At 42.3% G+C, this 12,422-nt stretch overlaps 1 protein-coding gene across 1 annotated transcript in view; it reads right to left on the bottom strand.

Moving 5' to 3' along the window:
- Window positions 1–12,422, bottom strand: part of Lgi1 (leucine rich glioma inactivated 1) — a 39,906-nt gene that overhangs the window by 11,995 nt on the left and 15,489 nt on the right. The window contains exons 3-4 of the mRNA XM_041661611.1: window positions 7,222–7,293; window positions 7,035–7,106 (exon numbers count right to left, since the gene is read on the bottom strand). Coding sequence (XP_041517545.1) covers window positions 7,035–7,106; window positions 7,222–7,293 — 144 coding nt within the window. The remainder of the gene's footprint in view (window positions 1–7,034; window positions 7,107–7,221; window positions 7,294–12,422) is intronic.

A 12,422-nucleotide genomic window follows, 5' to 3' on the forward strand; every position in this document is an offset into this window, starting at 1 on the left:
GTTTGGTTCTCAGCCTCTGTTCTGTTGCTGGGAAATGGTAGAAATTTTAAGAAGTGGAAGATGACTTGGGATGTGTCCTTGAAAGGTCATTGAGACTCTGCCTAGGTTTTGGCAACTTGACACAAGCTAGAGTCATCAGAGAGGAGGGAACTTCATTGAGAAAATGCCTGCATCAGATTGGTCTGTAGCAGGCCTGTGGGACATTTTCTTGATGGGTGATTGATGTGGAAGTGTCCGGCCCACTGTGAACAGTGCTATCTCTGGACAGGTGGTCCTGGGGGATGTAAGAAAGCAGGCTGAGAAAGCCATGGAGGAGTAAGTCAATACGCAGCATGGCTAGCTTCTCCTTCAAGTTTCTACTTCTTGCCTTCAAGTTCTGGACTGTGACTGGGATATGCAAGCCAAATAAACTCTCTCCTCCCCAAGTTGCTTTTGGTGGTGAGAAGCATGAATCTAATTAGTCTTAACAATAATAACCTGGAGTCATATATGGAAGGTGAAAGCGGAAAGATCAGTGAAGAGAATGAGATCTGGGGCCCATCAGGCAGCTAGGACAAATGCAGAGCCTGAGACAGCACTGTTGGCTTGAAGATTAGGGTTCCGCCAGGGTTGTTGGGGTTATAACATCCTTCAGGTTCCACCACGGCAAGTTCTTCAATTCACACTACTTTTCCTCAGCCTCCTGCGCCCCCGCCCGCCCGCCAGCTTCCCAGAGAAACAGTTTCATATTATTCTCCTTAGTAGAAGCTCAGCTGTAGCTTTGGCTCCCTGTATCCCTTAGTTCAGGACCAGGCTGACCTTGTCAGAGTACACCCCTGCCAGCCTACCCTCTCTAGGTGTCTGTTATCCCATTTGGAGAGACTGAGAAAAGAATGTAGGTTCCATTCACTGTGACAATTAAGAAACATAGCTACCAATGGCTTTATACCTGCTCCATTGCCATGGATTCTGGGAAAACTACTGTGCCTGCAGGTGAATTTTATGTGTCAAGATCCCAAAATGAACTTTTCCTTCTTGCCATAAAAACCAATGATGCTTAATAGCTACACACTTTAAGAGATGTATTATTTATTTGTGTGTGTTCCTGTTTGCGTGCATGCCTGTGTGTATGTGTCTCTGTGTGTGTGCCTGTGTGTATGTATGTGTGTGCTTATGCGTGTGCATCTGTGTGTGTCTCTGTATGCTTATATGTATGTGTGCCTGTGCATATGCCTATGTTTGTGTGTGTGTGTCTGTGTGTATGCTCTTTGAGGTCAGAAGAGTGTGTCAGATACCCTTGGACCTAGAGTTACTGATGTTTGTAAGCTAGTTACCCCAAGAGTGGTGGGAACTGTATTCCTGTTCTCCAGAAGAGCAACAAATGCTCTTAACTGTTGAGCCATCTCAACTTAGGAGGGTGAAACCGTCTTTTCTCTCTTTCTTAGGAAGAAAACACTGTGGCTTGGTAATCCTAAAAATCTATCTTTTGCTTTTATTGACACATATACCAATATATAAATCTATATACTAATTATTTACCACATTAAGAAAATTTTGAAACTACAAAAGCTGTTTTTAAGAGAATGAAGGCAAAAATTAATCATTACAGTGAAGCTTTCTTTCCATCACTAACTCAGCCACCTGGAACAAGGGATCCTGGGAGCCACATCACTAGTCCTGTGCTCCATCTTCCCATCACTAACACAGCCACCGAGAACAAGTGATTCTAGAAGCCACATCACCATTCCTGTGCTCCAAGGTCTCTAATATCTTCTGTCCTTTAGAGCAATGGCTTGTGGGAATGGAACTGTGAACTGGGGTCTAGACTTCCCTTCTCTTCAAAGGTCTCTTCATTGGGCTACTCTGGTAAGTGTCAGGGTTAAATCAGAGCCGAGTTTTAATATTAACACGAGAACTCTTCTTAGGAACAAGAGGAAGAAAACTTAGGAGTGTTAAAGAGAAAGTGGTCTGGGGACCTAGGTGGCCTCCTCAAGTATCAGTTGACTTTCAACTGGGATAGGCTGAGGAAAAGCAGGGCCTGGCCTTGACCCAAGCCAGCTTCCGTCAGACTCACCATCAGTCTACAAACCAGCTCCAGAGTGCAGTGGGAACCGGTGTGAGCTCGGAATGGGAGGCAGGCTCGAGTTTTGGCAGTTTTCTATGAAGTCAGTTCTCTTAGGTAAGAAAGTTTTCCAAGTTCTAATCTTGCTCTTAAATCACATCTTCATACCTTTCCTTATGAGGGACAGTGAGCAACTCTACAGTGAGTACTAAGTGACAATTGGCACTTCTCAGGTATGCCTGATCAAGAGGAAAGGAATCACCAATGTCAAATGATGAGGGCTATTAAACCTCAGTTAATTGAGCTCACAGAGAAAATCGTAATTGTTAAAAGTTAGTTTATCTTGGCTGGGTGGCGGTGGCACATGCCTTTAATACCAGCACTTGGGAGGCAGAGGCAGGTGGATCTCTGTGAGTTCAAGGCCAGCCTGGTCTACAAGAGCTAGTTCCAGGACAGGCTCCAAAGCTACAGAGAAACCGTATCTTGAAAAACAAAACAAAAACAAACAAACAAACAACAAAAAATGACTCATTTTTTGTCACTGCATTGACAGTGAGGATAGCAAGGTACTCGAGAACTCATAGCTCCCAAACTTGTTTGGAGATTAAATGGATGGATAGCTACAAAGTGCTTAGAAGGGAGACTGGAGAGCGCCAGTGCCCAGGGAAGAGCTAACCCGAGGGTCTGGAATCAGGATTGCAAATGCTGCAGTGTTCTCGTGCTCTCTCTCCAGTTCAGAGCAAACCTGAATGTCAGCCTGTGAAGCTGCAGGCTCCTAGAGACACAAGCCCAAAGTGAGGATGGTTGCAGGGGGTGGGGTGGGAGCACCCCAGATGGCCGTGGGTGTTGCTTTCTTAGCAGCACAGCCCCGTGGCACTGAAACAAATGAGCTGTCTGAGCCAGTCTAGTCTGCCATGGCGGCGATTTTCCAATGGGTTCCATTGCCATAATTAAAGGTTGTCTCAGGCAAACCAACAGCACACCAAGGTGGATGCAGTGATGGGAAGAATGGCTGCCTGCCTTCCAGAATGCCTGCCCCTAGTCCCTAGTCTCCTAAGCAGGTGTTCGGTGTGAGCAATATCCCAGGAGTCCTGGGGGATGAGCTTCAAGTAGCCTCTGAGCTGAAGCTACACTTTCAAGAGTCTCTGTTGTCACCGTGGAGGAACTGGGAGAGAGTGAGGGCGTGTGAGAGCAGGTCCCTAGCATGTGGAGGTGGTGGCCCCAGTCATAAAAATTCACAGTGCGGTGTGCTTTTTCCCTAATTCTGTATCTTGACGCACAGAAATATAAACTACCGGTCTCTTGCCACATAATGTCATATGCTGCTGCCTTAGAATTCTGACAATAAAAAGGCCATCACTAGAATTGAGCCTATCCCAGTACCCTGCCCTAGAATTTCCCGAAACTCCTGAGTCCGCCAGTATTTAATTAGAGATGTAAAAGTATGCCTGCATGATACCAGGGTACTACTCAGAATAAAGCAATTCAGAGAGGGTCTCAGTACTTAAGAGCTTTTATAGCGGCTGAATTACAAGAGTAGGCCACTATGTCTGGCTTTGTTTGTTTGTTTGTTTGTTTTTAATGTGCTTTCTGGGGGCTTGAACTCAGAATCTAATGCATACAAGGCAAGCATCTTACTGAACTAAGTTATCTGTACTGACTTTCAAATTGTCTGTAAATGCCCTTTAGGAAGTAAACCCAGCAAAACAGATATATTTTAAGAAGTGATAAAAATGCAATGTCTCTAAAGGAGCAGACCTAGTCTTTGCAGCAGATCTAATATCAGGCCAAAATGGAATGAGTTTGGTTTAAAAGTGTGCATTCGATTCCAACTCTGCAATTGGAGAATGGGAGCAAAGGCGGGGCTCTTCAGAATCTCCTCCACTCCTCTTTTCAGATTATATTACGGTTATTTATTTGGCTGTATGTGTGCAACGCTTGTATGCATGCATGCACACACCACGGTATATGTGTGGAGGTTGGAGGATAATTTACAAAGAGCTAATTCTCTCCTTCTACCATGTGGATCCTAGGATCCAGTTCAGGTCATCAGACTTAGCAGCAAGCACCTTTATCCACTGATGCATCTTGCTGGCTCTAGGATCCCTTTCTTCTCTCAAATCTACACCTTAAATCATGTACCAGGATCTGGTCAGCTTTGATGAGGGTTCTCAGGTTCTGCTTTAACTGACACAGTGGAGCCTTCTCTGGATGGTTTGCTGAAGACCTGGGCAACTTCCGACTTTGTGGCCGAAGAGAAGGGGAGGAATTTACACATTCATTCTCATGCCTCCAGGAGGGCAATGCCACTGCCCAATCCTTCCATAAGGTCACCTGGCAACCACAGTGAGATAAGGGTTGAAACCGCTTTATAAATTCTCCCCGTGGTGTACACAGGTCAGAGGGCTTACTGACAGCACCTCGCTGCTGGAATGCTTGCCTTTCAACTGGAAAGAACTGGTCGAAGGTGGAGAAAGTGCTCTTTGAAGCCTAAAACCTTAAAGAAACAAAGCTTGTTCATAAGCAGTAAATATAGTGGGAAATGAACTAGATGTACTGAGCAGGCAGAGACTTTGGGTTTCAAAGGCTGCCTGCTCCATCCCTAAAGGGAAACAGGAAGTACACCTTCAAAAGGAGCCTAAGTAGAAGGGAGCGCAAAACCCGAACAGGGCGAAATGTTTGTTTTCCAATTCCTCTACCTGTTCCTTCAAGGTGAGATGGATCTCACTCCTCTTCAGGGCTCTTACTCCTTGTAATGCTTAAATTGCCCCCTAGTGATGACTTAGCAAGGCCCATGCATTGTTTCCACTTTTGTAAATCAAAATAACAGTATCACAGATTAGGTAAAGATGCAAAAGACCTAAGGGTCCCATTTGTTTGACCTAAGCCAGCCCTCAGATACAAACCTCCTCCAAAAAAGCCACTCCTCCTAAGCCTCTCCAAACAGTTCCACCAGCTAAGGAATGTAAAAGTCCATGGGTGTTATTCTCGTTCAACCCACCACTACATATGGTAGTGAATAGCCATTTCACCTTTTGTGTGTTTATTTATTTTATTGCGTTTTGTCTGAAAAACATTCTGCAGAACTAGACTCTATGATAAACACTGTATAATATTAATTCTACTCCATAACCATCTTTATATCATATTTTACCACCAACTGGAAGGGCATTGCAAATGGTGTTTGTACTATAATGACCATAGACAAGCCTTGAAAGAATAGTATTGGGTTATATAAAATACCTTTGACTTTCAGCTTCCTCTTGTTGCAATCCTAAAAGCAAGAGACAATGGGGCCTGGTAGGTATAGCAGGAAGACCACATGGACACACTAGAAAGCAGGTTCTAAGAGCAAGTGTTACTCCGCTTCATCAGGGCTTAGAACAGAGCTGAGCAACTGTGGGATTAGCTCAAGATGGACAGAATGAGTATGACACACAGATTTCTCACATCTTCAACACAGATGAGGCTCATTTTAGGTGTTTAAAAAAATCGCCACTGATTGATTGAGTAGCCAATCCAATTCAGAGACTGAGCTGATTTTTTTTTCTTGGTTTCTCAAGATAGGGTTTCTCTGTGGCTTTGGAGCCTGTCCTGGAACTAGCTCTTGTAGACTAGGCTGGCCTCGAACTCACAGAGATCCACCTGCCTCTGCCTCCCAAGTGCTGGGATTAAAGGCATGCGCCACCACCGCCCGGCTGAGTTGGTATTTTTATAGTTACATAAGAAATCAGTTCAATAATCATGTCTCCTGCTCAACATTCTGTTTCTGATCTGGGCCTGGTGCTGCAGACCTGTAATCCCAGATACTCAGGTATTTGAGGCAAGAAAATTGTAAATTCAAAGATTTTCTAGACTACAGAACAAGCTCAAGACCTGCCTGGACAACTTAGTAAGATGCTGTTTCCAAATAAATAATAGAACTGGGTGGTGATGGTACACATCTTTGATCAGCATTAGGTGCTGATCACGTTCTCATGTAACCAGGAAGCACGCTTATATTTCTTCATGTTTTCCGGGAGACAATATTGTCTGTAGACGGAAGTTTCTCTCCCACCCAGTTCCACAGTGGTTCAGTTCCAAAGAAACACACAGAGGCTTATATTAATTATAACCTGTTTAGCCTATTGGCTGAGGCTTATTATTAACTGACTCTTATAACTTAAATTAGCCTATAATACTTGTCTATATTTAGCCACGTGATTTGGTACCTTTCCTCAGTAAGGCATTCTCATCTTGCTTCCTCTGCATCTGGCTGGTGACTCATTCTCTGCCTTTCCCCTTTCCATAATTCTCTTAGTCTGGTTGCCCTGCCTATACTTTCTGCCTGGCTACTGGCCAAACAACATTTTATTAAACTAATATGAGTGATAAATCTTTACAGTGTACAAGAGTGTTTTCCCACAGTAATTGTCCCTTGTTTAGAATGACTGCTGTATCTTTAATTACCCACCAAATAATTAAGTTTTTCAGGTTATAAAATAGACCACTCAAGCACTACATAGATACTGCCTATGGTTACATCCTGTTTAAATACGTATAAAGTCAGGACTTATATGGTGAGAAAAGAACAGCAAACATCAAATTAAAGGATATAGTCAAACTTACTATTCTCCAATATAATTCTCCAATAAAACTCATTTCAGTCATCTTATTCCCCTACATTAGATTGCTTTTCTAATTATGCCCATCTGGGCTAAAAATAGCAATCACGATCAATTTCCTGAGTACTTGCTGACAGATGACAGAGAGGACAGCGAGTGTGCATGGAGAGAAAGAATTTGAGTTCTTAAATTTTCATGGGCACTCTTAACCTTAGGAACCAAACTGAATTCACAGCTCAAAAACAAAGGTAGGGCTATGGCTCAGTGGCAGAGTGCTCACATAGTGAATGCAAGGCCTCGGGCTTGATCCCAGCACTGCAGAATCCCCAGTAAACCCAAATCAGCCCAACAAACAAAGCTTGAAAAATAATAGCAACAACCATACTTACAAGTGAATTAAAGACTTGAGTCCCCGGAAAGTATGTCTTGAAATGGACTTGATATTGTTGTTTTCTATGAATCTGCAAGAGGTGACAACACTTTTGGTCAGACAGCTACAGGAACCAAGGAGTACCTGTCCTGAGTCAGCACTGGGGCGGGGGGGGGGGGGGGGGGGAGGGGGATTGTCTTACTTACAAATATTCTAGATGTGGAAGACCAATAAAAGCGTCATCACTGATCACATCAAAGGAGTTGGATGTGAATAACCTGCCCAGAAAAAGTGCACAGTGAAAACCGTGAAACTGTCAGCCTATTGGTCTTTACTGCTTTCGTCCCTTAGAGAAACAGCTGGAAACAGCTGGAGTTTGACACAGATAAATGTCTGTTTTCTATAGTGTTGTTGATACAGAAAACCATGGCAGCTTTTCTCACTCCTAGCTGTCCCCTCCTGAAATGCTCACTGAAGGGGTGCTTGCAGCCCCTCTCTTCAGGTCATAGGCATCAAGCATCCTAGAAAGCATTTGGAGACACAAGCTGAGCAAGTAGGCACAGGTACAGCCAAATCTACGGCAAAGACACTAGGGGTCATTTTCATGAGAAAACAAGCTCTGGAAACTTCTGGAATGTCTTGAAAGGCCCAAATAAAGGAACAGTGAGAGTTTAATGCTGGGAATTGTGGGAGAATTGTGGCCCCATTACGCTGTGATAGCTCACGGCAGGTATAGTGAGCGGACAGTGGTCACAAATAGCAAACACCAGCTAACCTTCTTTGAAAACACCACAGACTGAAGATGGAAAATAACGGCACTTAGGAGGCATTTGAGGCCATTTTATTACTAAATAATTAAAAGAAACACTTTTACTTGGACAAATTTATCAGCATTTTTTCAAAATCACCAAGGAAAAAGGACATCAACAAATCTATCACCAAACCCCGTTGAACTCTTTGGAGAAGGTGCCAGGTTTCTAACCAAAAACCTAAAACCAGGCATTTTTAGGCTAAATAATTGAATTGTATGCCAGACAATTTAATAACAATGTAATAAGTCTGCTAATAAATCTTGTAGTATTTTTACTTTGAGAGTGTAGGCTAAATGTAACTGCCAGTAATTTGTCAAGCGACTTCTCTCTGAGCCTGTTAACCAGGGAGATTAAACCAGGAGATTTTACTTTGTGAAGTATTTTGAAATGAGCAATTTATGTGATAGAATAATCAGGGGAGGGTTAGACATGAACTGAGTAGAAACCGATAATTTTCAAAGCTGAAGGATGGGAACACAGGTGTGAATTTTATGGTCAACTCTATTTTTAGAGACTTGAGATTTTTTTTTCCATATAAAAAATGGAGGTGGAGGATGAACCAGCCAAGTGAAACAAAATGACCTCTTCTGCTTCTTCCCAAACTATCAGTCCTGGGACGGTGTTGAGTTCGCTACTAATCCCTCTTCCCTCTGGCGTCATGACTTTTTCAAGTCACTCACTGGACTCTGCAAAGCCAAGAGCCACTAATCACACACGTACTACAGCCTGTTCTCATTAAAACGAAGCACGAGGTTCGTGACTCCCGTCACGACTCTGGTAATTGTCTCCTCTCATTTTATGGTTCTGGAAAGCCATACGATGCTCAGCCTCACTCCTAGGTAAGCTGACATCCAAAGGCTGGAGCAGGCTTTGTTTTGGTCCTTAAGGGCAGCAGAAACAGGGATGAGGGGAGTAAAATAGAGTAGCGACAGATACAGATAAGTGCCTCTCAGACTCGGCAGTTTGCAAACTGCCCTGCGGTTCACCGGGGACACTCCAAGGTGCGGGAAGAAATAGCTCTTTCATCAGTACCACCCCATTAGGTTAAATCAGAAGCAAGACAGACTGGGAATGGATACCAGTGGGCATCCCTTGTCTATGCATTGTCTATGTGTGGCACAGAGATAAAAGAAGGGGTTTCTTCTAGAATTTCTGTTGGCCTGTGCAGTATTATCCTTAGTACAAGGATACGTGATAGTAACTGCTTCATTGTGAAGACTGGACAAATATTTGTCTAACAAAGAGGCTTTCACTTTACAGCACATTGCTAGATTGCAACACTGGATGTAATCTTAGAGCCAGAACTTGCCCTTATTTGTTTTTGTGCCCCCCAACTCTATCCCATTTCCTGGTTTTGAAAAGAAAAAATGTTTGCCAAACTAAATTTCAAAGGTTAAAACCTCTGGCTAAAACTATAACTACAAGCAAAATATCCTAAGGAAAGAGGTCAGAACTCGATAAAGCACATGCTACGTGGTTAACAGAGAAAGGACAAAAGGCAGCTGAACAAATCTATGTAGGTAGACATCAACACAGTGGTTGTTCTTGGAGGGTGCTCTAACTGAAAGCAAGCACAAAGGCTGTCTCTAGGGTGATAATAACATTTGATTTCTTAACTTGGGTGCTGGACCCAAGGGTGCTTATTTGTAAACAAACAAACAAAAAGCCATTGAGAAGTAGTGTACTTGTGATGGTGACCATGTCTTTATGTATAATTATACTTCAATTTAAATTTTTCTTACAGAAGCTGAAAAGGTTGCTCTGGCTGAGATAATAATGAATATCATAGGTTTTTTGATTCTAAAATTCAATACTGGTTTCTATGAACATGGGATTGTAAAATTATACATATATTCTAAATCTACTTGGGTGGTTTATTTATTTTATCGTTCAATATAAATTTGAAAAGACTCATGAATAGATCACATTCTATTAGAAAAATAAAACTCAAATCCTTAATTTTTATAGAGTCTTAGAAATACATTTTATTTCACCAGGTGGTGGTGGCACACACCTTTGATCCCAGCACTCGAGAGGAAGAGGCAGGCAGATTTCTGTGAATTTGAAGTCAGCCTGTTCTACAAAGATAGTTCCAGAATAGCAAGAATTAAACCCTATCTTGAAAAAAAAAAAGATAAAAGAGAAAGAAATATTTTATTTCAACATTATGATTTGTAATTAAATCAGATAAATCAAGTATTCTTCTAACTCTGTTAAAGGAAATGGTACCTGCTGTAGCCCATGTTCATACAAAACATTTCTAAGACGAAGCAGAATGGCTGTGTTCTATTTACATAACCTCTGTCCTTTTCCATGGGTGATTAGGGTAAGAAAGACATAGTTTTTCCCTCTGACTAGCCAGTTCCTAGATTGGGTAGTGTTCCACCATCCAAATGGCCTGGCTCAGAAAAGTATTGGCTAAGACAATAACACCCTTCTTCAGTTTATGGAACTGACAGCTGAAACAAACTCAGCCTGCAGAGGAGCTAAAGAAGCACTCTTGGATCAATGACAATTAAGATGTGTATACAAGGACCACATAGGAACTGACCGCATATGGAGCCCTCACAGAGGGAAGAGTGTTGAAGGCTGCATGGGGAGATGCCTGGATCCGTGTCACCTCCAAACAGCGCTTTTCAATCTTGGATGCACTTGGAATCACCCAGCGAGCTTAAAAATACTGACAACTCATTCCCACTCTCAGGGATTCTGGCTAAATTCTACGCTTGGAGTGTGGCCCAAGCTATTTTAAAGCTGCCTGAGTGGTGTGTTCAGCCAGGATGCATAGGGAGAAGCTTCTGTGTCAGTTGTGATACCCCGTGTACTCGTGGGGACCAAGAATCTTCTGATACTTGTAGCAGTTGATGTGGGTCATGGAAGGGCTATGGGTTTTCCTGTCCCCCAAATACACATAATGTGAGTCTGCAGTCATTTGGATCAGATGGGACAAATGTCACCACAGGAGCCATGCCCTAGAGTTGTTTGTGAGGGGATACAAGTCTGAATGGCCTTGTTACCCCGAGCAGAGATCAGAGGTCAATATCCCAGTCTGTAGAGGTCACATGTGGTTGCCTCTGTCGCAGTCCCATGAGACCTCTGAAATCTCTGCCACTTCTCTCTTTCTGTGGAAGGGAAAAACCAGGCATGTTCCCACTAATCTTGGGAATAATCTATCTTGGGATAGATCGGGGTGGGCCTTGACTGCTCTAGTTCCCCTTAAGGGATAAGCATGTTTCAATATGTCATGAAACAGGCTGTGGGAGGAGTGAGGATAATTTTTTTTTAAGCCAAGGGCGTGTGTTTCCTTGCCAGGAGGAAGACCTAGAAAGACTGCATAGAATGAACTGAGAAAAAAATCAGAGAAACAACATCCTTTACAATAGTCACAAATAATATAAAATATCTTGGAGTAACTCTAATCAAACAAGTGAAAGACCTGTATGACAAGAACTTTAACTCTTTAAAGAAAGAAATTGAAGAAAAGATATCAGAAAATGAAAAGATCTTCCATGTTCATTGATAGGTAGGGTTAACATAGTAAAAATGGCAATCCCACCAAAAGTAATCTACAGACTCAAGGCAATTCCCATCAAAATCCCAACACAATTCTTCACAGAGCTTGAAAGAACAATACTCAACTTCACATGGAAAATCAAAAACCCAGTAGAGCTGAAACAGTCCCGTACAATACAGGAACTTCTAGAGGCATCACCATCCTTTACTTCAAACTCTACTATAGAGCCATAGTAATAAAAGCAGATTGTTATTGGCATAAAAACAGACACATGGATCAATGGAATTGAATCAAAGATGCTGACATACATTCATACACCTATGAATACCTGATTTTTAACAAAGAAGCCAAAATTATATAATTAGAAAAAAGAAAGCTTCTTCAACACATGGTGCTGGCATAACTGGATGTCATGTAAAAAAAATGCAATAGATTCACATCTATCTCCCTGCACAAAAATCAAGTCAAAGTGGATCAAAGACCTCAACATAAATCCAGTTACACTGAACCTGATAGATGAGAAAGTGGGAAGTAGCCTTGACTGCATTGGCACAGAAGACTATTTCCTGAATATAATATCAGTAGCACAGACACTGAGAGCAACAGTTAAATGGGACCTCCTGAAACTGAAAAACTTTTGCAAAGTGAATGACACCTGTCAATAAGATAAAATGGCAGCCTCCAGAGTGGGAAAAGATCCTCACCTATACCCTATGTGACAGGGGGTTGATATCCAAATATATAAAAAACTCAAGGAAGCTAAACATCAAAATGCCAAATAATCCAATTTAAAAATGGAGCACAGATCTAAACAGAGAATTCTCAACAGAAAAATCTCAAATGACAAAAAGATACTCAATAATTGCTCACCATCCTTAGTCATCAAGGAAATGCAAATCAAAAAGACTCTGAGATACCATATTGCACCTGAAAGAATGGCTAAGATCAAAAACACTGGTGACAGCTTATGTTGGAGAGGATGTGGAGTAAGGGAACACCTCCACTGCTGCTGGGTATTGACAGAGGTTTCTGTCCCATCAGGTCCCACATCTGTTTAGTCCCAAAGAAATCACACAGAGGT

Source organism: Microtus oregoni, unplaced genomic scaffold, assembly GCF_018167655.1.
Source record: "Microtus oregoni isolate MIOR12 unplaced genomic scaffold, Mior012 000012F_ref0000307, whole genome shotgun sequence".
Lineage (NCBI taxonomy): Eukaryota > Metazoa > Chordata > Mammalia > Rodentia > Cricetidae > Microtus > Microtus oregoni.